Source organism: Erythrolamprus reginae, chromosome 8 (genome assembly GCF_031021105.1).
Source record: "Erythrolamprus reginae isolate rEryReg1 chromosome 8, rEryReg1.hap1, whole genome shotgun sequence".
Taxonomy (NCBI): Eukaryota; Metazoa; Chordata; class Lepidosauria; order Squamata; family Dipsadidae; genus Erythrolamprus; species Erythrolamprus reginae.
In genome coordinates this window covers 12,898,726-12,926,288 of record NC_091957.1, presented here as the reverse complement: position 1 = coordinate 12,926,288, position 27,563 = coordinate 12,898,726, and the positions used below count along the sequence as shown (strand labels likewise).

The 27,563-nt window shown below is 42.0% G+C and overlaps 2 protein-coding genes across 3 annotated transcripts in view; one reads left to right on the top strand and one right to left on the bottom strand.

Moving 5' to 3' along the window:
- AGPAT2 (1-acylglycerol-3-phosphate O-acyltransferase 2) overlaps positions 1-20,067 on the bottom strand; it is a 49,676-nt gene extending 29,609 nt beyond the window's left edge. Inside the window, exon 1 of the mRNA XM_070758909.1 lies at positions 19,738-20,067. Coding sequence (XP_070615010.1) covers positions 19,738-19,919 — 182 coding nt within the window. The 5' untranslated portion in view covers positions 19,920-20,067. The remainder of the gene's footprint in view (positions 1-19,737) is intronic.
- Positions 19,729-27,563, top strand: part of DIPK1B (divergent protein kinase domain 1B) — a 44,668-nt gene continuing 36,833 nt past the window's right edge. The window contains exon 1 of one of the 2 annotated variants that reach the window (XM_070758902.1): positions 19,729-20,282. The gene's annotated coding sequence lies outside the window, so the exon portion shown is untranslated. The remainder of the gene's footprint in view (positions 20,283-27,563) is intronic. The other variant, XM_070758903.1, reaches the window with a different exon arrangement.

Sequence of the window (27,563 nt, the reverse complement as noted above, 5' to 3'; positions counted from 1 at the left end):
TTTTATATCTTTTCTTCTATTCATTTCTTTAGTTATATTACTACATATCTATTCTCTTCAATGTGTATTATGTATTAGACTAAATAAATAAATATAAATAAATAAATAAAAACAGGGGGACGAGCCATGTTGCTGTCACAGAAGATGGAACGTGTCCTACCTCTCCTGCCCTGGCTGTCCAAGGGAAGGGAGGGGCAGATGGCACACCACCCTGAGAAGCTGGATCTGATTGGCTCTCTAGGGCTGCCCCATCTTCATGCAAATGGGGGCAGAGTCCACTTCCAACGTATGGAACAGAAAAAGCGGTGAGTAACCCTTAGGACATAGTTAGAGGCCAGAGGTCCAACCCATCCCTGGGATGAATAGCTAGGACTTTTTCAGAGCACGCAGAAGAGAAATAAGGATGGAAATAAAAGCTTTGCAAACCTCTTTCGCTCAGGAGCCCAGTTGCACTAAGCCAGGATGGATAAAAATCGATTTTAAAAAATGAAAAAAATCAGATTGTTTTTATTTAAATCAGATTTTAAAAAAATTAAATCAAATTTATTCTAATAAAATGCTTCTGGAGTAAAAAAAAATCTATCTAAAGATAGTTTTCTACTTCAGATGCATTCATAATTTAGTTTATTATCATTAGTAAAATCATGGAATGTGCTGAATTATCCAAAATGACAATGGAAATACAAAATAAAAACGATTCCGAGTTCTACAAGGCCTGGGAGAAGTGATATAGATGGTTATCCAACTTTAAAAACAATAAAGCAGAAACCAACTGAGAATCTTTCATTCCACATCAAAGGAATTGTTTGTTTGTTTGTTTGTTTGTTTGTTTGTTTGTTTGTTTATTTATTTATTTGTTTGTTTGTTTGTTTGTTTATTTATTGGATTTGTATGCCACCCCTCTCCGTAGACTCAGGGTGGCTAACCACAATGATAAAAACAGCATATAACAATCCAATAATAAAACAACTAAAAACCCTTATTATAAAACCAAACATACACACAAACATACCATGCATAACTTGTTGCATATACAACAAAAGCATTGACCAAACGCTAATCACATACTCTGTCTGAGTTTAATTCCCCTGATACTTATCCATAACCTACTAACAGTAACTCACAACTATCTCTTAATATACATATCCACCATGTATAACTAAATAATACGTCGTTAAAATACATACGCCTGCTACACCGCAGGTATTACCCCCCTTCCCTTTCCCCATCCAAATCTCCTCTTATCTTATCCATCTCTTAATATCTATATTACTACTTTATTTTTAAACCAACATATATAATAGATATGAAATTACACAATTTTAAATATTGAATATAACATGAATATGCACAGTCAAATGTTTGGAATTGATATATAATAAGTTATATATGTTACTTCGAAAGATGTTTCTTGCTTTGTATCCCTTTTACTTTTCCGTATCCCCATTCCCCTCTCTCCTTTTCTTAATCAATGAATAAACTACATTAAAAAAAATTAGTTTAATTAGCATGAAATGGAGCTTAGTTACGTAGCATGAGGCTGTATATTCTGAAATATTATGTGAATCAACAGCAGGTCAAAGGAGGAGCCGCTGTGGGACAGAGATGGCAGTTGCCCTTTAAAAATTATGATTTCAAATTGAGTTGTTTTATACCGAGCCGTTTTACTGGTGATTTAAATCGTGATTTAAATTGTGATTTAAATCGACTCGGTTTAAATTGAATCCACTCTGCCCTAAGCTAAGGCCTCCCTTTTCTGCCAGGGAGGAAAAGGCATTTATTTACTTACTAAAGTTGGAAGGGACCTTGTAGGCCATCTAGTCAAACCCCCTGCTCAAGCAGGAACCCCAGACAAACGGGGAGTCCAAACTCTTATTGAAAGTCTCAGGTTTTGGAGCGTTCAGAACCTCCACTGGTTGATCGCTCTCACCATTACAAAGTTCTTCCCCGCTTCCAGGTTAAATCTCTCTTTGGTCAGCTTCCGTCCGTTGTTCCTTGTTGGGCTTTCTGGTGCTTTGGTAAACAGCCTGGCCCCCTCCTCTCTGTGGCAGCCTCTCAAGTATTGGAACCCTGCATTGTGGTGCAGTCTGCTTGAGAGACTTTTGCATTCATTCATTCATTCATTCATTCATTCATTCATTCATTCATTTATTTGATTTGTATGCCGCCCCTCTCTGTAGACTCGGGGCGGCTAACAACAATAATGAAACAACATGTAACAAATCTAATATTTAAAATAATTTTTAAAACCCTTATTTAAAAAACCAAAAATACACACAAGCATACCATGCATAAATTGTATAGGCCTAGGGGGAAGGGAATATCTCAGTTCCCCCATGCCTGACGACAAAGGAGCTTACGAAAGGCGAGGAGGGTGGGGGCAATTCTGATCTCTGGGGGGAGTTGGTTCCAGAGGGTCGGGGCCGCCACAGAGAAGGCTCTTCCCCTGGGTCCCGCCAAATGACATTGTTTAGTTGATGGGACCCAGAGAAGGCCCACTCTGTGGGACCTAACTGGTCGCTGTGATTCGTGCGGCAGAAGGCGGTCCCGGAGATATTCTGGTCCGGTGCCATGAAGGGCTTTATAGGTCATAACCAAAACTTTGAATTGTGACCGGAAACTGATCAGCAACCAATGCAGACTGCGGAGTGTTGGTGTAACATGGGCATTTTTGGGAAAGCCCATGATTGCTCTCGCAGCTGCATTCTGCATGATCTGAAGTTTCCAAACACTTTTCAGAGGTAGCCCCATATAGAGAGCGTTACAGTAGTCGAGCCTCGAGGTGATGAGGGCAAGAGTGACAGTGAGCAATGACTCCCGTTCCAAATAGGGCCGCAACTGGTGCACCAGGCGAACCTGGGCAAACGCCCCCCTCGCCACAGCTGAAAGATGTTTCTCTAATGTGAGCTGTGGATCGAGGAGGACGCCCAAGTTGCGGACCCTCTCTGAGGGGGTCAGTGATTCCTACCCCCCAGGGTAATGGATGGACAGACGGACTAAGGTCTTGTTTCTTTTTTTAATCTCAATTTTCTGGTTCACATGACTTCAGGAAAAGAACTGAACTGTTGATAGTTCCACAAACATTGATGGCTACAACAGAAAGGAGAGCCAGCCAGGAAATCAAGAATGGTGGAAGGTCTTAAGCATAAAACGTATCAGGAAAGACTGAATGAACTCAATCTGTATAGTCTGGAGGACAGAAGGAAAAGGGGGGACATGATCGAAACATTTAAATATGTTAAATGGTTAAATAAGGTTCAGGAGGGAAGTGTTTTTAATAGGAAAGTGAACACAAGAACATGGGGACACAATCTGAAGTTAGTTGGGGGAAAGATCAAAAGCAACATGAGAAAATATTATTTCACTGAAAGAGTAGTAGATCCTTGGAACAAACTTCTAGCAGACGTGGTAGATAAATCCACAGTAACTGAATTTAAACATGCCTGGGATAAACATATATCCACCCTAAGATAAAATACAGAAAATAGTATAAGGGCAGACTAGATGGACCATGAGGTCTTTTTCTGCCGTCAGACTTCTATGTTTCTATGTTTCTAAATCATCTTGGATAAAGAGAAGATCTGGGATCACCCACAAGTGCTCCAGAGAGCTACTCCTTATGAGAAGACTACAAGCAACGCTCTCCAACTGGTTCAGAGTTCTGGGAGACAAAGCAATAGCCCCCTTTTCACTCAAAATAGGGCCAGCACCTTCAAAGGGATGCAAATGGGTTTACATATTTCCTTTTCTAAAAAGAAATTTAATTCTTCCCGTGGGAAAATGCTTTTGCTTTGAATTATTTTTTATTTAAAAAACTCAATAGGAGTAAACTATGATGTTTGGACATAAGAGGGAACCAGAAGGAACGAAGTGTACAATTAAAGGGGAAGAAAGGATAATCTGATTGGCGAAGACAGAAGTAAGCAAACTCTTTCGTAATATTGAAGAATCTTTTTGAGCAATGGACTCAGAAGTTAATTTTTTTAAGAGCGTCTGTTCTAGAGAATGGTGTTTAAAAAGTATAATGGAAGAGGAACAGGTTTTACTGGATCAGATAGAGACTCATCTGACAGTGGATTTAAAAACAAAATGCTACAAGAGAGGGGAAAAGATGGTGCATTTTCAAAAGAAGCCAGCTGATATCTTAATAATTAAAGGGGATTAAAAAGAATTTGTGAACCAGAAGAATGACTTGGATTTTCCTATAGTGGATTTAAAAAAAAAAAAGTTTGTTAAAGCACTGTAGAAAAGTAACACCCACCCCTCCTAGAAGAATGAAATGTTTTATTTAAAAAAAAATCAATTTAGAATAAAGAGTATACAGTATATGGATAGATAAGAAGAAGAAGTAAAAGTAAAACTTATGTGAGAAACGTAGAAGTATAGTTATGACTTAAATTTTGTGTTCCACTTAGTTTATATATGAAGGTTTTTTTATACAAGGTTAAACAAAATTTCTTCTTTTCATTTAAAGTAATAAGTTGATTTAAAGTATTAATAAGGTATTCTTTTTTCTGTATGGAAATTTGACTTCTAGAATAAGTGGGGAAATTGCAACCCCAATTTTATGTTAAATGTATGTTTGTCAGTTTTGTCTTTTTTATGAAAAATTAATAAAGTTTATTAACAGCTCAAAAAAAAAATGAATGAAATGTTTTAGGAAACAGCAATAGCCCTGGCCGGCTGAAACAGGGACTCCCAGAAGGACGTCTCATTGATGTCAAAGCTCCGCCGCTGGAATACCCTCGTGGGATTCCCCACCTCCTTTTGCGCCTCCCGACCGGCCGACAGCTCCCCGGCTGTTCTAGGAAGCGCCGTCGCCCAGCTGTCACCTTCAGAAACAGCCGGGGCGCTTCTCGGCAGTCTCCCGAACGCCGAACCCAGAAGTTCGGCAAAAGTTCAGGTTCGGGTTCGGGAGAGCGCCGAACTCAAAAGTTCGGCAAAAGTTTGGGTTTTGAACTTTTTTAAAAATTCGGGTGCTGAACCCGAACCCGAACTTCGTTGGGTTCGCCCAACACTACTTGTATGGTTATTTTCATGATATGGGTTTTTAGATTTAATTATATTACATTTATTGGATTTATATGCCGCCCCTCTCCGTAGACTCGGGGCAGCTCACAACAATGGTAAACAAAACATAGTAACAAATCTAATATTTCGCAATCTAAATTACAGTTTTAAGTTAAAAAATCCAAAAGAGCCCCAATATATAAAAAAAACAAGCACACAATTGAATCATACACAGAAACTACATGGGCAAGGGGGAGATGTTTCAATTCATATTCAATTCAATTCAATTAGATGTTTTTAAATATTGGATTTGTCACTTGTTATTACTGTTGTGAGCTGCCCCGAGTCTAATCTAATACAAATCTAATAAATTATTATTATTATTATTATTATTATTATTATTATTATTATTAATTATTATTATCTACAAACAAACTCTGGGATTGGTGAAATCATTTCCCAAGTTGGCATCTGCAGGAAGGCATCCCAGGAGACCCAAATGGGCACTTTTTACCAATCCAGTAGTAAGAAAAGTTAGGCCAGAAATGCAAAATGCACAGGGTTGTCCCAAAGGGGCTTTTTTCAAGAGGCAACTGGGCTTTCTTGGTTTTTTCTTCGAAGACGTTTCGCTTGTCATCCAAGAGGCTTCCTCAGTTCTGACTTCAGTTCTATTCTTGTGATGATGACTAGCCTCAGCTTTATGCCAACAGCACTCCCAGCTACCTGCAAGATACCACCTAAGGGGTCCTGAGTAAACCTCACAGGCAGTTTCCCCAACAAACCCATGTTAGTTCCCAAGAATGTTGAATAGCTTTAGATCAACAACCTAACACAAGCATGGATTTACCGCACGAATCCCAGCAACCGATAAGGTCTCACAGAGTCGGCCTTCTCCAGGTCCCGTTGACTAAGCAATGTTGCCTGGCAGGCCCCAGGGGAAGAGCCTTCTCTGTGGCGGCCCCGGCCCTTTGGAATCAACTCCCCCCGGAGATTAGAACCGCCCCCACCCTCCTTGCCTTTTGTAAGTTATTGAAGACCCATTTATGTCATCAGGCATGGGGAAATTGAGATACCCCTGAGCTTATATTGTTTATGTATGGTATGACTGTGTTGCATGGTTTTAAATGATGGATTTTTAGATGCCTTTTAAAGATATTGGATTTGTTACATTGTTGTTATTGCTGTGAGCTGCTCCGAGTCTCCCGAGAGGGGCGGCATACAAATCTAATAAATTATTAATTATTAAATTATTATTATTCAAACTATCAAGAATACAATCAGGGATATCAACACCGCACCTATTGGCATCAAACGGTGCAAAGTACAGATCCAAAATTAGTTCACCTTTGGCAGGTACGTGTATCTACAAGTCAATGGCCTGACCCTAGGCACATGGATGGCTCAACATGCCAACACTTTCTTGCCTGGCCTGGAATGATGCTTTCTCAAATCTTATCCTCATAATCCCCTGCCTTTACCTGAAATTCTCTGGTGACATTTGCCCCATTTGGACCCATGGAAAGGAATTCCACCATGACCACAACATCTGCCACATCTCCATCATAGAAACATAGAAGACTGACAGCAGAAAAAGACCTCCTGGTCCATCTAGTCTGCCCTTATACTATTTCTTGTATTTTATCTTGGGATGGATCTATGTTTATCCCACGCGTGTTTAAATTCAGTTCCTGTGGATTTACCAACCATGTCTGCTGGAAGTTTGTTCCAAGCATCTACTACTCTTTCAGTCAAATAATATTTTCTCATGTTGCTTCTGATCTTTCCCCCAACTAACCTCAGATTGTGCCCCATTGTTCTTGTGTTCACTTTCCTATTAAAAACACTTCCCTCCTGGACCTTATTGAACCCTTTAACATATTTCAATGTTTCGATCATGTCCTTCTGTTCTCCAGACTATACAGATTGAGTTCATTTAGTCTTTCCTGATAAGTTTTATGCTTAAGACCTTCCACCATTCTTGTAGCCCGTCTTTGGACCCGTTCAATTTGTTCCATATCTTTTTGTAGGTCAGGTCTCCAGAACTGAACACAGTATTATTCCAAATGTGGTCTCACCAGCGCTCTATACAGCGGGATCACAATCTCCCTCTTCCTGCTTGTTATAACTCTAGCTATGCAGCCAAGCATTCTACTCGCTTTCCCTACCACTTGACTGCACTGTTCACCCACCCAGATCTTTCTACAAACCAAGTCCACACAATACGTCATTATTGTGATGGCATGATAGAAGGGTGGGGGCAGTTCTAATCTCTGCGGGGAGTTGATTCCAGAGGGCCGGGGCCGCCACAGAGAAGACATTTCCCCTGGGGCCCGCCAAACAACATTGTTTAGTCAACGGGACCCGGAGAAGGCCAACTCTGTGGGACCTCATGGGTCGCTGGGATTTGTGCGGCAGAAGACGGTTCCGGAGGTATTCCTGCCCTAAACATTGCCATCTGATGGGAGCTGGGAAGCGTCTTTTTCCCAAGGCAGCCCCCTGCCCCATTCCTGGTTGCAACTGTCCAGTATGCACCACAAAATGTAGCAAGTCTTGGCTCTCCCCACACTTTTCGCAATGCTTGCTAGGATAAAGATGAGCAATTACACATTACTCAATTATTAAAAAACAAAACAAACCTCAGTGCATTAAAAAAATTGACCTGGTGCCAAGCCTTTGTTGTTTTTAATGTTCTAATGCAATTACTTCTATGGCTTTTGATTGGGAGCCGCCCAGAGTTTATTAGAAAATGGGCAGCTATATAAACGTTTTCAACAAATTATGATATAAAAACGCCGCCAACTCACAGCTCACGCCAAGCCTTATTCATAAGCTACAGTCATGGGATAGTGGACAACCAATTAAATATGAGCTAGCAGTGTGCAGCGACAGCCAAAAAAGCCAATGCAATCCTAAATTGCATTAACAGAAGGATAATCAAGTGAGGTACTAATACCACTCTATAAAGCCTTAGGAAGACCACAGCTAGAATACTTCCTCCAGTTTTGGTCATCACGTTATGAAAAAGATGAGGAGACTGTAGAAACATAGAAGACTATACAGATTGAGAAAGAGTGCAGAGAAGAGAAACCAGGATGATTAGGGGACTGGAGGCTCAAACATACAACTACCAGTTGCAGGAACTGGGCATGGCTAGTCTAATTATTATTATTATTATTATTATTATTATTATTATTATTATTATTATTATTGATTAGATTTGTATGCCGCCCCTCTCCGAAGACTCGGGGCGGCTCACAATAATAAAAAACAATATTATAGCGAAACAAATCTAATATTAAAAAAGAAGCATATAAAACCCTATCATATTTAAAAACCAAACAGCATGTACATACCAAACATAAAATATAAAGAGCCTGGGGGGAAGGTGTCTTATAGGTGGGTCTTAAGTAGTTTACGAAAGGCAAGGAGGGTGGGTGCAGTTCTAATCTCCGGGGGGAGTTCATTCCAGAGGGCCGGGGCCGCCACAGAGAAGACATTTCCCCTGGGGCCCGCCAAACAACATTGTTTAGTCAACGGGACCCGGAGAAGGCCAACTCTGTGGGACCTCATCGGTCGCTGGGATTTGTGCAGCAGAAGACGGTTCCGGAGGTATTCCTGCCCTAAACATTGCCATCTGATGGGAGCTGGGAAGCGTCTTTTTCCCAAGGCAGCCCCCTGCCCCATTCCTGGTTGCAACTGTCCAGTATGCACCACAAAATGTAGCAAGTCTTGGCTCTCCCCACACTTTTCGCAATGCTTGCTAGGATAAAGATGAGCAATTACACATTACTCAATTATTAAAAAACAAAACAAACCTCAGTGCATTAAAAAAATTGACCTGGTGCCAAGCCTTTGTTGTTTTTAATGTTCTAATGCAATTACTTCTATGGCTTTTGATTGGGAGCCGCCCAGAGTTTATTAGAAAATGGGCAGCTATATAAACGTTTTCAACAAATTATGAAATAAAAACGCCGCCAACTCACAGCTCACGCCAAGCCTTATTCATAAGCTACAGTCATGGGATAGTGGACAACCAATTAAATATGAGCTAGCAGTGTGCAGCGACAGCCAAAAAAGCCAATGCAATCCTAAATTGCATTAACAGAAGGATAATCAAGTGAGGTACTAATACCACTCTATAAAGCCTTAGGAAGACCACAGCTAGAATACTACCTTCAGTTTTGGTCATCACATTATGAAAAAGATGACAAGACACTAGAAAGAGTGCAGAGAAGAGAAACCAGGATGATTAGGGGACTGGAGGCTCAAACATACAACTACCGTTTGCAGGAACTGGGCATAGCTAGTCTAATAATAATAATTATTATTATTATTATTATTATTATTATTATTATTTTTATTATTTATTAGAAGACTCGGGGAGGCTCACAACAATAATAAAAAACAATATTATAGTGAAACAAATCTAATATTAAAAAGAAGCATATAAAACCCTATCATATTTAAAAACCAAACAGCACATACATACCAAACATAAAATATAAAGAGCCTGGGGGAAAGGTGTCTTATAGGTGGGTCTTAAGTAGTTTACGAAAGACAAGGAGGGTGGGTGCAGTTCTAATCTCCGGGGGGAGTTGATTCCAGAGGGCCGGGGCCACCACAGAGAAGGCTCTTCCCCTGGGTCCCACCAAATGACATTGTTTAATCGGCAGGACCCGGAGAAGGCCAACTCTGTGGGACCTAACCGGTCACTGGGATTTGTGCGGCAGAAGGCAGTCCGGGAGATATTCTGGTCCGGTGCCATGAAGGGCTTTATAGGTCATAACCAACACTTTGAATTGTGACCAGAAATTGATCAGCAACCAATGCAGACTGCAAAGTGTTGGTGCAACATGGGCATACTTAGGGAAGCCCATGATTGCTCATAGCTTATACTCTGGTGGGTCTTATACTTCGAAAAATACGGTACCTACCAGGTATTCATCAGCCCAGAGTCCTTAGTCTGTTTAGCTTCAGCACATTATTTTATCCCCTGGTTAGAGCTGGGGGGAAAAATTCTGGAGGGAGAAAAACAACCCTGCAAATGTACAGGGGGAGGGTCCAGCACAGAACATGGGCACGTAGGGGGGAGAGCATTGCATTATGGGTGTGGGTGTGCATGCTCTTGCTATCACACACATGTGTAAATTTTTTTTGGCACCTGAGCCAAAAAAGGGGCAAGTACAAGTGCACCAGTGTGCCTTCCGTCCCCTGTCCTATTGCTCTCCTACATCTCCTATACCTTTCTTCTATTCCTATATCTCTTCTTCTATTCTTTCATTGATATGTTCTATTACTATACCTTCTTTTCTATTATTTCTTAGATATATTTTACTATGAGTATCTCCTCTATAACCTTCATCATGTATTTACTATGTGTGTACATAGATATATACCCACTAAAACCCTCATTGTGTATTGGACAAAATAAATAAATAAAATAAAAATAAATAAAACCATCACTGGACTCAATGACCCACAAGGTTCCTTCCAACTTGGATATTCTGCTCTTATTGGATCCCAAGAATACAGAACAAGTCACACCGTCCAACACAAAGACGGTCCACCAACAGTCTAGGCTTTTGTGATGTTAGAAGGAGGAGGAAAAAGGGAGCAACATAGATTTCCTGTCTCTACTTGTTGCCTTGGCTGAAAGGCATTCCAGGAATCGCATATCTACTAAGTATTTATGCACCCAACCCAATCATCAAGTAGGTGGGAAGGGGGGGGAGGAGGAGGTGTAGACTGGCACACAGAGAAACCATAAATGACTTTTGAATGCCACACAAACTGTGTCACCTTGCTGCCCAGAGGCAAGAGACCTACGGGTAGCTGAACATTGGGAGGAGTCTGGGAGTCCTTTTTCCAACTAACAGATTTAATGGAAAGGCTCCTTGTGGCAAACACTTTGTTGCTTTCCTTGGCCTTAAATAAGTGTAACATTTGGTTCAGTCTCTAGGCTTTCTTTCCATCTTGTTCCGTCTGTTTGTTTGTTTTAGAGTAAGGTCTTTGGCTCAGAGTTCACAGTGGCCTTGGGCTTGACTAGAAAAACAAAAGGCACAAATATTTGGGGTTAAAATGAGTGAGGAGCAGGAGAATTCCCTAATGCTTTCTTTCTTTCTTTCTTTCTTTCTTTCTTTCTTTCTTTCTTTCTCCTCTCTTCCTTTTTCATTCTATTTCTCTTCCTTTTCTCTCTGCCTTTTATTTTTCTCTTTCCCCCTCTCTCCTTCCTTCTTTCCTTCCTTCCTTCTTTCTTTCTCTCTTTCTTCTCTTCCTTTTTCATTCTATTTCTCTTGCTTTTCTATCTCTGTCTTCTTTTATTTTTCTCTTTTTTCTTTTTTTCTTTCTTTCTTTCTTTCTCCTCTCTTCCTTTTTCATTCTATTTCTCTTCATTTTCTCTCTGCCTTTTATTTTTCTCTTCCCCATCTCTCCTTCCTTCTTTCTTTTTCTCTTTCTTCTCTTCCTTTTTCATTCTATTTCTCTTGTTTTTCTATCTCTGCCTTCTTTTATTTTTCTCTTTTTTCTTTCTTTCTTTTTCTCTCTTCCTTTTTCACTCTATTTCTCTTCCTTTTCTCTCTCAATCTCTGCCTTCTTTTATTTTTCTCTTTTTTTCTTTATTTTTCTCTCTTGTCTTTTCACTCTATTTCTCTTCCTTTTCTCTCTCAATCTCTGCCTTCTTTTATTTTTATTTTTTCTTTCTTTCTTTTTCTCTCTTCCTTTTTCACTCTATTTCTCTTCCTTTCCTCTCTCACTCTCTGCCTTCTTTTATTTTTCTCTCCCTTCCTCTCTCTCTCTCTCTCTCCCCTCTCTCTCCAATTGGATATAAAATGAGGAAAGAGAATCAGCTTTTAAAGGATCTTTCACAGAAGGGAATTTCAGGGAAATTATTATGGCTGGAAGATCTTGCCCTTACAGTGTTTAGTGCAGGGAGATCTCTCCAATTGCCTCATTCAGTAAACATTTGAAGTTACACCAGCGCTGGGAGGAAATCTTTAAGACACATGCCTGCATTTATGACCTTTCCAGTGTCTCTCGGTCACATGTTACACTCGGTATCTGTTGTCCTCTGCCTGATTTGTCTTTCTCCCCACCCCACCCCATTGCAGAGCAGATACATTGGAAAGGAAGGGATTACAAGAGAGTAGGCAAGCACATCAGAAGGAATATGTCCGCTATTTGCAGAGCACACTCAAGGCTGCAGGCGTACTCTCCTGTAATCTATCCTTCCCCAATACAAAATTACTGTAATTGCCCTCTTGCTAATTATCCCAGGGTTAGTAAGAGCATTCCGAAGGGCAAGGGAATGGGGTGAAATGTCAGCACTATTACAGTTGCAAGGTTTCCCACTTAATAGCCACTTCATTTTACTGCAGAGTTGCCAAACCAAAAGGATGCTAAGACTCTAGAAAGAGTGCTGAGAAGAGCAACAAAGAGGATTAGGGCAGTGTTTCCCAACCTTGGCAACTTGAAGATATTTGGACTTCAACTCCCAGAATTCCCCAGCCAGCAAACGCTGGCTTTTATATAATCTAAAAAAGTATATTTTTAAAAAAAAGAAAGAAAGAAAGAAAATGTCAACAACACTTGTGTGATTTGGATGATTATAAATCACTGGGACCTGACAGATTACATCCCAGAGTTCTGAAGGAACTGGCAAATGTCATCCCAGAACCATTGTACTACATCTTTCAAAAATCCTGGCGCATTGGGGAACTATCAAAGGACTGGAAAAAAGCTGATGTGGTTCCCATCTTCAAAAAATAAAGGGGAAAAAACAGACCCAGGAAACTACAGACCAATTAGCGTAACATCAATATCTGGAAAGATACTGGAAAAAATAATTTAAAAAACAGATCTGTGAACATCTAGAAACAAATAAAGTTATAACTAGAAGTCAGCATGTGTTTGTTAAAAACAGATCATGCCAAACCAATCATTTTGTTCTTTGTCAAAGTGATTAAATTAGTAGACCAGTGAAATGCTGTGAACATAGTGTTATTTAGATTTCAGCAAGGCATTCAACAAAGTAGACCACAACTTACTTCTTGGTAAAGTAGAAAAAAGTGGGAATAGACAGCATCACCACCAGATGGATTTGTAACTGGCTGGCAAACCATACTCAACAAATGGTGCTGCATCTACATTATTTTATTTATTTATTTTATTTATTTATTTTGTCCAATACATAATACACATTGAAGAGAAAGATATGTAATAATATAAGTAAAGAAAAGAATAGAAGAAAAGATATAAAAGTATAGGTGAACATATTTGAAAGGAAGAAAAGATAAATGAGATAAGGAGAAACAATTGGACAGGGGACGGAAGGCACACTGATGCACTTATGCACACCCCTTACTGACCTCTAAGGAACCTGGAGAGGTCAATCGTGGATAGTCTAAGGGGAAAATGTTTGGGGTTAGGGGTTGACACTACTGAGTCAGGTAATGAGTTCCACACTTCGACAACTCGGTTGCTGAAGTCATATTTTTTATAGTCAAGTTTGGAGCTGTTAATATTAAGTTTGAATCTGTTGCGTGCACTTGTGTTGTTGCGATTGAAGCTGAAATAGTCATTGACAGGTAGAACGTTGCAGCATATGATCTTGTGGGCAATACTTAGAGGGAAAAATAAGCAGTGGGGTACCACAAGGTTCCATCTTAGGCCCACTCCTCTTCAATATCTTCATAAATAACTTAGATGAGGGAACAGAGGGGGAACTCATCAAATTTTCAGGTGACACTAACCTGGCAGGAATAGCCAACAGCCCAGAAGACAGAGCTCAGGATCTAAAAAGATCCTAACAGACTTGAACAATGGGCCCTATCTGACAAAATGAAATTTAATGCGGAAAAAAGTAAGGTTTTATTCATGGGCAGAAAAAAATTGAACTGTACATTTACAGTTTAGGTGAAACACGGCTCAAAAACAGTACCTGTGAGAAGGACCTTGGAGTCCTAATGGAAAATCACTTGAATGTGAGTCAGCAATGTGTGTCAACAGTCAAAAGAGCCAATGTTAAGTTGCATTAACAGAGGGATTGAATCAAGGTCAAGTGAGGTACTCATACCACTCTATAAAGTCTTAATAAAACCACACCTGAGTATTGCATTCAGTTTTGGTCACCACACTACAAAAGAAAGATGTGGAGACTCTAGAAAGAGTGCAGAGAAGAGCAAGCAGGGTGATTCGGGGGCTGGAGGATAAAATATACAAAGAAAGGTTGCAGGAACTGGGCATGACTAGCCTAATTAAGAAAAGGATCAGGGGAGACAGGAACACAGTCTTCCAATATTTGAGGGCCTGCCACAGAGGGGGGGGGGTCCAAGCACTTGAAGGAAGAAATAATGGATGGAAATAATCGATGGAAACTGATCCAGAAGAAATTCAACCTGAAAACAAGGAGATATATTTCTGACAGTGTTGTGGTTAGCTCTGGCCCAGCTCCTGCCTCAAGGATTGTGAGTGTGGAGGAGACATCCACATGCTGCAGGCATGTTTTGCCCCCGGTGGAATCTGCTGATGAAGGCTCCTCTGACCAAGAAGATATGAGTGACAGGGAGGAGGAGAGTGTGGCAGACAGCTCAGAAGGAGATCAATTATCTAGCTCCTCCTTGGATTCAGAACAAGAGTTAATGATACAGCCACGCATGCGGAGAGCGATGCATAGGCAACAACAACTGAGAGATTATTATCAAAGAAAATGAGGCCACCTGTGGTTGGGTGGGGCTGTGGTAATTAGTGAGGCTGCTATAAAGAGCAGCCTGTGGGTTTGATCGTTGTGTTTCATGACTGCTTTACCGACTTTGACTTTTTGTGTGCTGATTTTTCCCTGCTTTGAAACTAAACCAGAGCAAAGTGTGTTTCATTTTGTGAAAGAAGAAGGACTGTGAATTACCTCACAGCTGCAAGCTAAGTATCACAGGACTGATAAGGGACTTGTATAAATTACCAGCTTGTTTGGAGATGAGTGCTCTTTGCTATACCAAAAGAGGGCTTAGTTTAAGTGAATTTTCATTATAAAGAACATTGTTTTGAATTTTCAAACATGTGTGTGTCTGAAATTTGTACCTGTGAATTTTTGGGAGGATTCTACCAGAGAGCCCGACAGAACAGACAGTGAGAGCAATCAAGTTGTCTTCAGAAGTTCTGGGAGCTTCATCATTTGAGACTTTCAAGGAGAGACTATACCATCTGTTAAAAAATGGTATAAGGTCTCCTTTTTGGGCAGGGGGTGGCCTACAAGATCCCTTCCAAGTCTATTAGCCTGTATTCTATTGCAGAAAATCCTTCCATGCAACTTCTTGCTAGACATTCCCAAGGCTCCGGTTTAATTAAAACCATGACTCACTTTTCTACAGTTAACTGCCCCATCTTGTGCAAAACTACTTCATCCAATTATAACAATAGCAATACAGGGGGGAAACAAAAATTATTATGAAAATTTCAAATTACATTCTCTTCTTTCTCTACTTATTCATTGTACAATTTTTCTTTCATTTTGCAAATCTATCATTTCAAATTGGACAAATCAAAACTATAACTGTAATATTTCCTATTTATTAAGTATCTTCCACTATCAATCCCAGCATAGAACTATGGAAAAGACTCAAGAGCAGCTATTCTAATCCCAATCTTGAACATCTTTATTTAGTTTGGGTTATTTAATTAATTTGTATTGATTAGTTCGGATTTATTGCCAGATTTGTCAGCCACTTTTTACCAATGAGTTCAAGCCAGCATACACGGACAGTGCCTGGCTTTTCAGAGAATTTTAATGCTCTCAAGGGGGGGAGTTGAACCGAGGTCTCCCCCAAACCAATTCACCTCTTTCACCCCGCATCTCCGTAGCTCTCATGAGAGGGGTCCCAATTCATTTAATAGGCCAGCGATGGCGAACCTATGGCAACGGTGCTACTGGTGGCACTCTGAGCCATATCTGCCGGCACGCGAGGCGTTACCCTAGCTCAGGGGTAGGCAAAGTTGATGTGGACTTCAACTCCCAGAATTCCTGAGCTAGCATGATTGGCTCAGGAATTCTGGGAGTTGAAGTCTACAAGTCAATGTTAACCGCTCCAGGCTCGACTGTAAAAAATATGATTTTAGCAATCGAGTTATCAAAGCGTGGAACTCATTACCTGACTCAGTAGTGTCAACCCCTAACCCCCAACATTTCACCCTTAGACTATCCACAATTGACCTTGCCAGGTTCCTAAGAGGTCAGTAAGGGGCGTACATAAGTGCACCAGTGTGCCTTTCGTCCCCTGTCCAATTTGTCTCCCCTTATCCCTTATGTCATATATCTTTCCTCCCTTTCATATATCTTCTCCTCCATTTTCATCTTTTCCTTGTATGTAATACTTCATGCCCATTCCCCTTGATGTGTTTTGTGTATTGGACAAATAAATAAATAAAATAAAATAAATAAATAAAGTCATAGAAGAGCCAACTTTGCCTACCCCTGCCCTAGCTCAGCTCCAACGTGCATGTGTGTGCTGGCCAGCTGATTTTTGGCTTGCACAGAGGCTCTGGGAGGACATTTTTGGCTTCCAGGGAGCCTCCAGGGAGGTAGGAGAGGGTGTTTTTGCTTCCCTGGAGCCCTCCCCAGACTCCAGGGAAGCCTCTGAAGCCTGGGGAGGGTGAAAAATGGACCTACCAGGCCACTAGAAGTTGGAAAACAGGCCATTTCTGTCCTCGAGGGCCTCCTGGGGGCAGGGGAGGCTATTTTCCTCCTCCTCGGGCATTGAAGTATGGGTGTGAGCACTCACACAGACGCAATAATGTGTACACACGCACTTTCGGCGCCCGAAGGAAAAAAGTTTCGCCATCACTGTTATAGGCTTTTGAAAGAGGTCCCGCTGCTTCCGCCTTCTCTAGCCTGGCAGCTACAATTCACAGAATGCTCAGGAGCCATGTTGGCTGGGGATTATGGAGTATACAGTCTAGTGCCGCCCGGCGGGAGAAGATGGGCTGTCAGGCAGCTTCACCATAAAAGTTCCTTCTACAATGTTTCACAATGGGAAGCATTGTATTTGCTTGTTATGAGTAGTGGAAAGTGTTTCCATTTCAAGACCACAACATTGTTTCTCAACCTTGACAGCTTTTAAACTGTTCCAACTCTGGGAATTGTGAGGCTTGAACACCTTTTTAAAAGCGGAGAATAGAGTAGAGTAGAGTAGAGTAGAGTAGAGTAGAATAGAATAGAATAGAGAGTAGAGGAGAGGAGAGAGGAGAGAGGACAGGAGAGGAGAGTAGAACAGAACAGAATAGAATAGAATAGAAAGAGAGTAGAATAGAATAGAGTAGAGTAGAACAGAACAGAACAGAATAATTTTATTGGCCAAGTGTGATTGGACACAAGGAATTTGTCTTGGTGCATATGCTCTCAGTATACATAAAATAAAATGATACATTTCTCAAAAATCATGTGGTACAACACTTAATGATTATCATAGGGGTCAAATAAGCAATGAAGAAACAATCAATATTAATAAAAATCTTAGGATACAAGCAACAAATTACAGTCCTAAGTGGGAGGAAAAGGATGATAGGAATGATGAGAAAAACTAGTAGAAATAGAAGTGCAGATTTAGTAAAAAGTCTGACAGTGTTGTTCAAGTCTCGCTTTGCAGTTAAACATTAGGGTCTGCCTGCTCTCTCTCCCCCCTGCCCCAAACTCCCAATTCCTTTCTCTGGGGCAACGCTTCCCTTGCACTCTCGGCTTCAGTGTCCTGAGAAGCAAACCAGGTTAACTTCCTGCTTTGCAGAACCCAGGTGAGTATTAACCTTGTTCTGCCTCGCCTCCCCTTTTCCGGAGAATGGGATTGGTGGCCTCCTGGGGTGGGCGGGCCTTGAATCTTAGGAAGAGCCACCAAAATTACCTGCCACTGGCTACTCAGATATTATTAGCAGCCCCGAAAAGGCTGGGCAAGCAGGTAGGGGTGCACAGGGTTAATTGGGGAGAGGGGGGAGATTTCATTTAATTTAATTCAACTTTTAAGCTGCCCAACGCCTTGTGGACGGGTGTCATACAGTAATAAAATAATAATGCCTAAAAGCAATACAAATGATAAACAATATAATAGAACAATGTATAAGACAATTTAAAAAAACCAAAAAAACAACAACCCAAAGTACAACAATGGTTCAACAAACATTCAGGGGAGCACCTGACAGGCAAACCTTCTTCCAGAGGTACCAGGGCAGGACACCCAGACCATAGTTCCCTCTAAGCTGAGCAGTGAGCAATCGCTCACTTAAAAATCATCATCAACTCAGAGTTTTCCAAACCTGCCCAGAAGCCGAGAGGGAAAGAGTGAGAGGGAAGGAGAGAGAGAGGAAGAGAGGAAGAGAGAGAAACAGATAGAAAAAAGAGAGGAAGGAAAAGAGAAAGAAAAAGAATGGGAGTAAGGAAGAGAGAAAGAAAATCAAAATCTAGTTTGAAACTAGCTCAACTATTTAAGTGGCATTTTGATATTGATAGAGTTGCCCTATTATGAGCTCACTGTTATAGACACACAGTACAGTATTTTATTTTGATATTCTCTGAGGCAAAACAGGGTGGGTTTTTTATTTGTTTGCTTTGTTTGTTTGTTTGTTTATTGTTTCTGTGCCGCCCAGTCCCGAAGGGACTGCTGCTCAGACACTATACTTTTCCGCCCACCCCAAAAAAAAATTAGAGGGAACACTGACCCAGACCAGTCCAAGGCAGGGGAGACCAGATGTGCTCCAATGGGGTCACAACTTCCACAGCTGGGAAGGGGGGGGAACGGGTGGGGGAGACTCAGAACTTAAGCAGACTTCTTAGGAAGCCCAAAGAGCCTCTGCAAACCGGCTCCCCCCAGAGAAGGGGCTTCTTTCAGGGGCTTCTTTCAGGGGCTTCCACGGGGGGTGGTCAGTGGGGGGAGGGCTGCGTCTCTCTTTCAAGCAGCGGGGTGTAAGAGACCCCCGGGCTGGGAGACCACCCAGCAGAGCAAGCTGAAGAAGAGCCCCTTGGTGGAAGCAGTGAAGCAGGTAGGCGCGCCATAAGAATCCCAGGACAGGAGACACACATACACCCCTTGGCGATCCCACCCAGCGGAGCAAACTGCACAAGCGCCCCTTCCGAAGGCGCAGAAGCGCCGCCCTTCTGGAGAGGGAGAGAGAGAGAGCCCGAGCCAGGGCTTCGGGGGTCCCGGCAGCAACGAAACACAAGGCGGGGGGGGAGTGTTAAGAGTTCCCCGAGACGGGAGACCACCAGGCGATTCCAACTAGCACAGCAAGCTGGAGAAGAGCCCCTTGGTAGAAGAGAATGAGCCCGGCCAGGGCTTCGGGGTCCCCGGCAGCAACGAAACAATGTGTTTGTGTAGGGGGTGGGGGAGTGTCCGTAAGAATCCCCGGGACGGGAGACCCCCCCAGGCGATCCCACCCAGCGGAACAAACTGCACAAACGTCCCTTCCGAAGGCGCAGAAGCGCCGCCCTTCTGGAGAGAGCGAGCCCGGCCAGAGCTTCGGGGGTCCGGACAGCAACCAAATAGAGGGGGGCGTAAGAGTTCCCGGGACGGGAGACCCCCAGGCGATCCCACCCAGCAGAGCAAGCTGAAGAAGAGCACCGCCTTTCTGGATGAGCGAGCGAGCCAGGGCTCAGGAGTCCCGGCCGAGGCCGGAGCGCGTTCGGCCACACGTGGCTGGGACGAGGTTACCTTTGCCTCGCGGAGGGAGGGAGGGGAGCAAGTGGACGGGACTCACGTCATGTTGCGGACGGTGCGGCCGCCGTTCCAGAGTAGGCAGGCGAGGCTGGTGAGGGCCGAGGCGATTACGCACAGTACGCAGTAGCTGGCGACCTTGGCGCGGAACCGCAGCCCCGGGCTCAGCGCCCCCAGCACGGCCAGCGCTGCCAGCAGCACGACCAGCGCCGCGCCGGCCCCCATCCCTCCAACCCGCGAGGCCCAAAGCCCGAGCGGCCCCCCTGCGCCCCAGCTCCGGACTGCCCGGCGGTGCAAGCGAGAGTCGGGAAGCGCCTGGGCTCTGCCCCGCCGAGTTCGGCGGTTCTTAAAGGGGGCGGCCGCCTCCCGCCCCCGCCCGCCCAGGCCCTCCGCCCAGGGGCGGCTCCGCCTGCTCGGGTTGCTCCCCTTTGGCTCCTGCTCTGACGCTAGGACTTAGGTACTACCGCTCAATGCTTAATAAGACTTACCCGCGGCTTCTCGGGGCTTTCCAAACTGGTGCCTGCTTTGCAAGCTGCAGCAGTTCCCGCTCTACTTCTCGGTGTAACTCAAGAGACTGTTTTACAATCCGTAAGTAGCAATCGCCTCTAGATGTATAGGTTCCATCCTATTCTGAGTATCATCAGATCAAATTACCCCAAACCTTTGTATGCCGCCCCGAGTCTAAAATTAGAATAGGTAAATTTAAAAATAGAATAAAAATAGAATAAAAAAATAGAATAAAATGTCCCACCCACTACAAATTCCCCACCCTGAACCACTCAACCATCTACATGACAGACCGAGTAATATTGTCCAACAGTTCATTGATGGTGACCCTTTAGTTCGTTGTTAAGTGCAAGTATAGCTCTGGGATAAAAACTATTCAGGAAAAGTGTGGTCCGAGTTCTAGTTGTTCTGTATCTTCTGCCAGAAGGCAACAGTTCAAAAAGATTGTAAGCTGGTTGAGAAGAGTCTTTGAGAATGGTGTGCACCTTCCTAGAACAGCGAGATGTGAAGATGTCATCCAGGGCAGGTAGCTGGAGCCCAATTATGTTCTGGGCAGTTTTAATAATTCTCTGAAGTGCTGCTCCCATACCAAGCTAGTATGCTGTATGTCAGGACACTCTCAATGGTGCTGTGATAGTAGGACAACAGTAGATGCTGAGATAAATTTATCTTCCTAAGCATTCTCAGGAAGTACAGCCTCTTTTGTGCCTTCTTCACAAGCATATTAACATTCATAGTCCATGAGAGGTCCTCCGAGATATAAGCGCCCAGAAATTTGAAACTACCAACCCTCTCCACCTCCTCGCCATTTATGTGCAATGGTGAATATACATCTTTCTTCCTCCTAAAGTCAATTATCAGTTCTTTAGTTTTTTTGGTGTTAAGTGTAGGATTGTTTTCTTTACACCATAATATCAGCCCTTGTACTTCATTTCTATAAGCAGAGATAAAAATAAATAATTCCTTCTGCTACACGAATCCCAGCGACCGGTGAGGTCCCATAGAGTTGGTCTCCTTAGGGTCCCGTCGACCAAGCAGTGTCGTCTGATGGGACCTAGGGGAAGAGCCTTCTCTGTGGAGGCCCCGGCCCTCTGGAATCAGCTCCCCCCGGAGATTCGCACTGCCCCCCACCCTCCTCGCCTTCCGAAAGAGTTTAAAAACTCACCTTTGCCGCCAGGCCTGGGAACATTAGACCTCCCCCCCTGACCAATGAATGTTTTAGTTTGATGGTTGAATGAATAATATTGATAGATTTTTAATTAGAATTTTAAAGATTGTTTTCTAATGTATTATTAATTGGGTTGCTATTACTGTTTCTTGTTTTTTGTACATGCTGTGAGCTGCCCCGAGTCATAGGAAAGTGAACACAAGAACAAGGGGACACAATCTGAAGTTAGTTGGGGGAAAGATCAAAAGCAACACGAGAAAATATTATTTTACTGAAAGAGCAGTAGATCCTTGGAACAAACTTCCAGCGGACATGGTTGGTAAATCCACAATAACTGAATTTAAACATGCCTGGGATAAACATATATCCATTGTAAGATAAAATACAGGAAATAGTATAAGGGCAGACTAGATGGACCATGAGGTCTTTTTCTGCCGTCAGTCTTCTATGTTTCTATGTTTCTATCAGAGAGGGGCAGCATACAAATCCAATTAAATTTAAATCTAAAAAAGGGGAAACGATGGTAAAAAAATGTAAATATAAATTCTTATAGGAATAAAGAAAACGTCGACCTCCTTGGCTGGGTTGAAGATCATATTTTTATTTATTTATTTATTTATTTAACATTCATTGGCTGCCCAACACCAGTAGAACTGAAGGGGGACAAATGGGAAAGACCCCCTGCCCCCCACAATGCCGCGAGATCATTTAATCATGTGAACTTTGTAAAATATAAGCTCTCTATCAAAGTAGCAAATCAAAAGCAGAGGGGATGGGCTAGGTGCCCCTTGGAACCCTCCCAGAAAGAAGAGGCGGAGCTGCCTACACCACAGGGCGGATTTTCATTTCGGAGCGCTTGTAGGAGTAGTTCTGCCCTTTCCCAGTACCCCAGTTGATACCGTCCCCATGAGACGTGTGTTCTCCCAGCCAGTATCTCCCGTTGAGGTTGGGACTGGTGGCAGGCATCGTACCACCAAGCCCCTTGGTAGTTCTCAGCGCAGTTGAACTTCTTGGGGTCCTCCTGCTTTTCCCGGGTGGAGAAGGGCATGTTGTCGTGGATGGAGAGCGAGTCACCTGGGGGGCAGAGAGAGGAGTGGGTGCCTGGAAGGACATTGGCCTGCCAGAGAGACGTTCATTGCCCAGACCAAGATGCTCATGGAGAAGGATGCTGAGCCCCTCTGGACTTTGACAGGGATGTCAGGATTTAAAATTATTATTATTATTATTATTATTATTATTATTATTATTATTCATTAGATTTGTATGCCGCCCGTATCAGAAGACCCAAGGTAATATTCCAAGTACAGTGGAAATGCTGTAATTACTGTAAAATAGAAGCGATTATAGAGCGCTGGTGAGACCACATTTGGAATACTGTGTTCAGTTCTGGAGACCTCACCTACAAAAAGATATTGACAAAATTGAACGGGTCCAAAGACGGGCTACAAGAATGGTGGAAGGTCTTAAGCATAAAACCTATCAGGAAAGACTTAATGAACTCAATCTGTAGAGTCTGGAGGACAGAAGGAAAAGAGGGGGGACATGATCGAAACATTTAAATATGTTAAAGGGTTAAATAAGGTCCAGGAGGAAGTGTTTTTAATAGGAATAAATAAATAAATAAATAAATAAATAAATAAATAAATAAATAAATAAATAAATAAATAAATAAATTTACTGGGGTTTCTCTTTTAGATTTTTATATGTATAATTGCTATCTTAGATTCTAATTATTAGATTTGTCATTATGTATTGTTTTTATCACTGTTGTGAGCCACCCCAAGTTTACAGAGAGGGGCGGCATACAAATCTAATAAATAATAATAATAATAATAATAATAATAATAATAATAATAATAATAATAATTTATGTATGTACTGTATGTATGTATGTATGTATGTATATATGTATTTGATTTATATGCCACCCCTCTCTGATGACTCAGAGATCCCCAAAATCAACAGTGTATAATGTTTCACAATCACAATCACAATCAACAAAATCAACAGTGTATAATATTTCACAGACTAATGATTAGAGGAATTTAAATCTACATTAAAGGGTTAATCACTAGTATTACTAAGAATGATATATAATACCATATTTACAGTGAAGAGAGACTGGGAGGGAGGGGCAAGGGTTTAGCCAGTTTGCTGAAGTGGGCAAACAATTAATAACTGGTTCTACCAAACCAGTGCGCACCAGCTGAATCCTACACCCCTCAGGGCTCCCTTTGCCGGAGACAGGATCTTCTTCCTTTCCCAAAGTGGCTGGCAAGGTCCACTCCATTCCCTGAGTCTAGATTAGATTAGATTAGATTAGATTAGATTTATTGGATTTATATGCCGCCCCTCTCTGCAAACTCTACACTTCTCCTCTGCCTTGCCTTCTTAACCAGTTTCTGCAGAGGAGAGAAGAAGAGTCGGCCATCCCAGCAGGAGAAGGCGTCTTCCTCTGATATGCTGATTGAACCCTGATGGACTCAGACAAAACACACACACACACAATAAGTCTCCTTCCCTTGCTTTCATTCAGGTCATTCTCTCTCCAGATTCTCATGGTCGTTTCATATGCAGTCCCTTGCAGAAATGCAAACATGCCTTATAAAATGCACTGGAAGGTGATTTCCATTGGTGTTCTGAGGAATTTCACCTTTTTTCACTCATGTTAGTACGGTTTGTCCCCCCAACACTTTACCCTTAGATTATCTACGGTGGCCTATCCAGATTCCTAAGAGGTCAGTAAGGGACGAGTACAAGTGCACTAGAGTGCCTTCTGTCCCCTGTCCTATTTGCTCTCCTATAACCTTTCTTCTATTCCTGTATCTCTTCTTCTATTCTTTCATTGATATGTTCTATTACTATATCTTCTTTTCTATTATTTCATAGATATGTTTTACTATGAGTATCTCCTCTATAACCTTCATCATGTGTTTTACTATGTGTATATAAATGTATATATCCTCTAAAACCCTCATTGTGTATTGGACAAAATAAATAAATAAATACAATAATAAAATAATAAACCACAACTGAACCCACAATTTCTGTTGCTAAGTGCGACATGTGTTAAGTAAGTATTGACCTGTTTTACGATCTGCCTTCCCACAGTTGTTAAGTGGATAGCTGCAATTCTTAAGGCAGTGAAGCGTTTTGTATGCGAACCTGGCTTCGTAGTGATTTCGCTGGTCAGAAGATCACAAAAAGTAATCACATGGCACAGTGATGCTGAGACTGTCAAATAATATGAAGGAGATGTTAATATGGATATTATTGCATTAATATGGATAGAAACATAGAAGACTGATGGCAGAAAAAGACCTCATGATCCATCTAGTCTGCCCTTATACTATTTCCACTATTTTATCTTAGGATGGATATATGTTTATCCCAGGCATGTTTAAATTCAGTTACTGTGGATTTACCAACCACATCTGCTGGAAGTTTGTTCCAAGGATCTACTACTCTTTCAGTAAAATAATATTTTCTCATGTTGCTTTTGATCTTTCCCCCAACTAACTTCAGATTGTGTCCCCTTGTTCTTGTGTTCACTTTCCTATTAAAAACACTTCCCTCCTGAGCCTTATTTAACCCTTTAACATATTTAAATGTTTCGATCATGTCCTCCCTTTTCCCTTCTGTCCTCCAGACTATACAGATTGAGTTCATTAAGTCTTTCCTGATACGTTTTATGCTTAAGATCTTCCACCATTCTTGTAGCCCATCTTTGGACCCGTTCAATTTTGTCAATATCTTTTTGTAGGTGAGGTCTCCAGAACTGAACACAGTATTCCAAATGTGGTCTCACCAGCGCTCCATATAGCGGGATCACAATCTCATTCTTCCTGCTTGTTATACCTCTAGCTATGCAGCCATAAACAAATATGAAGGGGATATTAAAAAGGAGGGAGTGTCTGTTTTTATATTAACTGCAGGAATATTATGACACTAAATAATTTTTATGATGTGAACGTAAAGGTGCTATTCATTAATGGAAAACCTTTTTAATTTTTTTTAATTTTTTTAATTTGAAAATACAAAATAAACATTCATCTATCAGCAATGTGTCATCTGGTTACAGATGTTTTTGTGACATCCTCTTTCATTTAACGTAGTCACATTATACATTTTTATTCTTATTTTTTATAATCAATCAATTATTTTATTAATTCTTTACCTTAATATATATATCTTTTAATCTGCTTTTGTCTGGGCAGCTGTCTTTTGTCCCTTTCCTCTTTAAGTTTGGCCTGCAGGGCAAGAGTCACAACACCACAACATGCTTCCTTGTTCCTTGATCAAAACACACCCCTGATAGTTTAACATATGGCTAAGGTTGACTCAGCTTCCACCCTTCCAAGATGGGTCAAATGAGAAAGCAAATGGTTGGGGGCAATATGCTGACTCTCTGTAAACTGCTTAGAGAGGGCTGTAAAGCACTGTGAAGCGGTATATAAGTCTAAATCAGAGGTCCCCAAACGTTTTACACAGGGGGCCAGTTTACTGTCCCTCAGACTGTTGGAGGGCCGGACTATAAAAAAACCCAATGAACAAATCCCTATGTACACTGCACAAATCTTATTTAAAGTAAAAAACAAAATGGGAACAAATACAATATTTAAAATAAAGAAGTGATTAAATAATTAAGTAATAAAGCAATTTATACTTCTTTATTAACAAGTAAATTTAAACTTAAATCAACAAACTCCCTCCATTTCTCCTTCCTTCCTTCCCTCCCTCCCTCCCTCCTCTCCATTTCTCTCTTCCCTCTCTCTTTTCTTCCTTCTCTCTCATTTGTTTCATTTTCCTCTCCCTCGTTTTCTCTCCATCATTTTCTCATTTTTCTCTTTTCTCTCTCTCTCACTCTTTCCATCTATCCCCCTTTCTCTCTTCCTCTCTCTCTCTCCCTCTTTCTCTCTCTCTTTCTTTCTCTCACTCATTCTCTTTCTCTCTCCCTCTTTGTATCTCTCCCTTTCTTTCTTTCTCTCTCTCTCTCCCTCCCTCTCTATCTCCCTCCTATCCTCCCTGCCCCTTGCCTCTGTACCGCCTCCTCGCTCAGCAGCAGACCACGGTGAGTTGACAGGAGATTCGGGAGCTTATTATATCTATTGATAAAATCTTGTGGGCTGCCGCGGGCCGGTAAATTGCCTCAGCGGGCCACATCCGGCCCCCGGGCCGTAGTTTGGGGACCGCTGGTCTAAATGCTAAATGCTATTTTAAGAGCTGTGTCTGGATAAATAGAGTACGGTGAGGAGAAAATCTCAGGGCAACAGGTTTTTGGGGATGGGGAGGTGGAAGGAGTTGGATTGAGCCTCTGCTTGTGTCCACTCAGGCTATGGAGTCACCTTGGCTGCTCTATGGAAGTCTTCTGCCCCCTTTAAGCTCAGGGGACCTGTAGATCAGATGTCCTCCCCTTGTGATGGGAGGCCAGACATTCTCTTGGAAGGCTGCTAGAGCCCAATTTCAGCCTTTGAATGAATGTTGGGGGTTCCTTTTGGAGAGTATATTTCCCCTTTTGGCATTTGCAAACTCAACTCTAATGGATGATGACTTGGATTGAGAATAAACACCATTTCAAAGAGATTTATGTTCTCCAAAAGCCCTTGAGGGCTAGATAAGAAGTAACTGCTAGAAACCATGTCAAGGAGAGATAGAACCTGGAATTTGTTGTGTATACTCCCATTCAGCCTGAGGATTATTCAGATTCCGAAGTGGAGAGTGATTTTGAATTGGTAGATGGGCCTGATTTACAGATAGAAAGGAATGTTAGTGAAGAGGAGGAGGAGGATGGGGAGGCAATTGACGTAGAGATGCATCCAGGATCGAGTGAGCAGGACTGGAGGTGGATTAACCCTTACTTCAGACGTTCTCAGAGGCGGATAGAACAAGTTATGGAGAAGAGATATTAGAAGGTGAGGAATTAGTTAATCAGTTATTTCACATCCGGGTGTGAACGAAAGAAGAAGCTGATTCCGTTCAATCTTGTCATCCAAAAATGGACCTGTCCACCACACGCTCCGGAGCGTAAGCTGACAAATGTGTGATTTATTACCTGCTTTTATGACTCTTGGCTAGCACTGATTAGCCCATAAATTTTAGAATGACTTGTGGAATGTTTTTATGTTACTACCAAGATAATTTACTTAACTACTAAAGATAGAGATGAGAAAAGAAAGCACTGCGTGCAAAGCTGA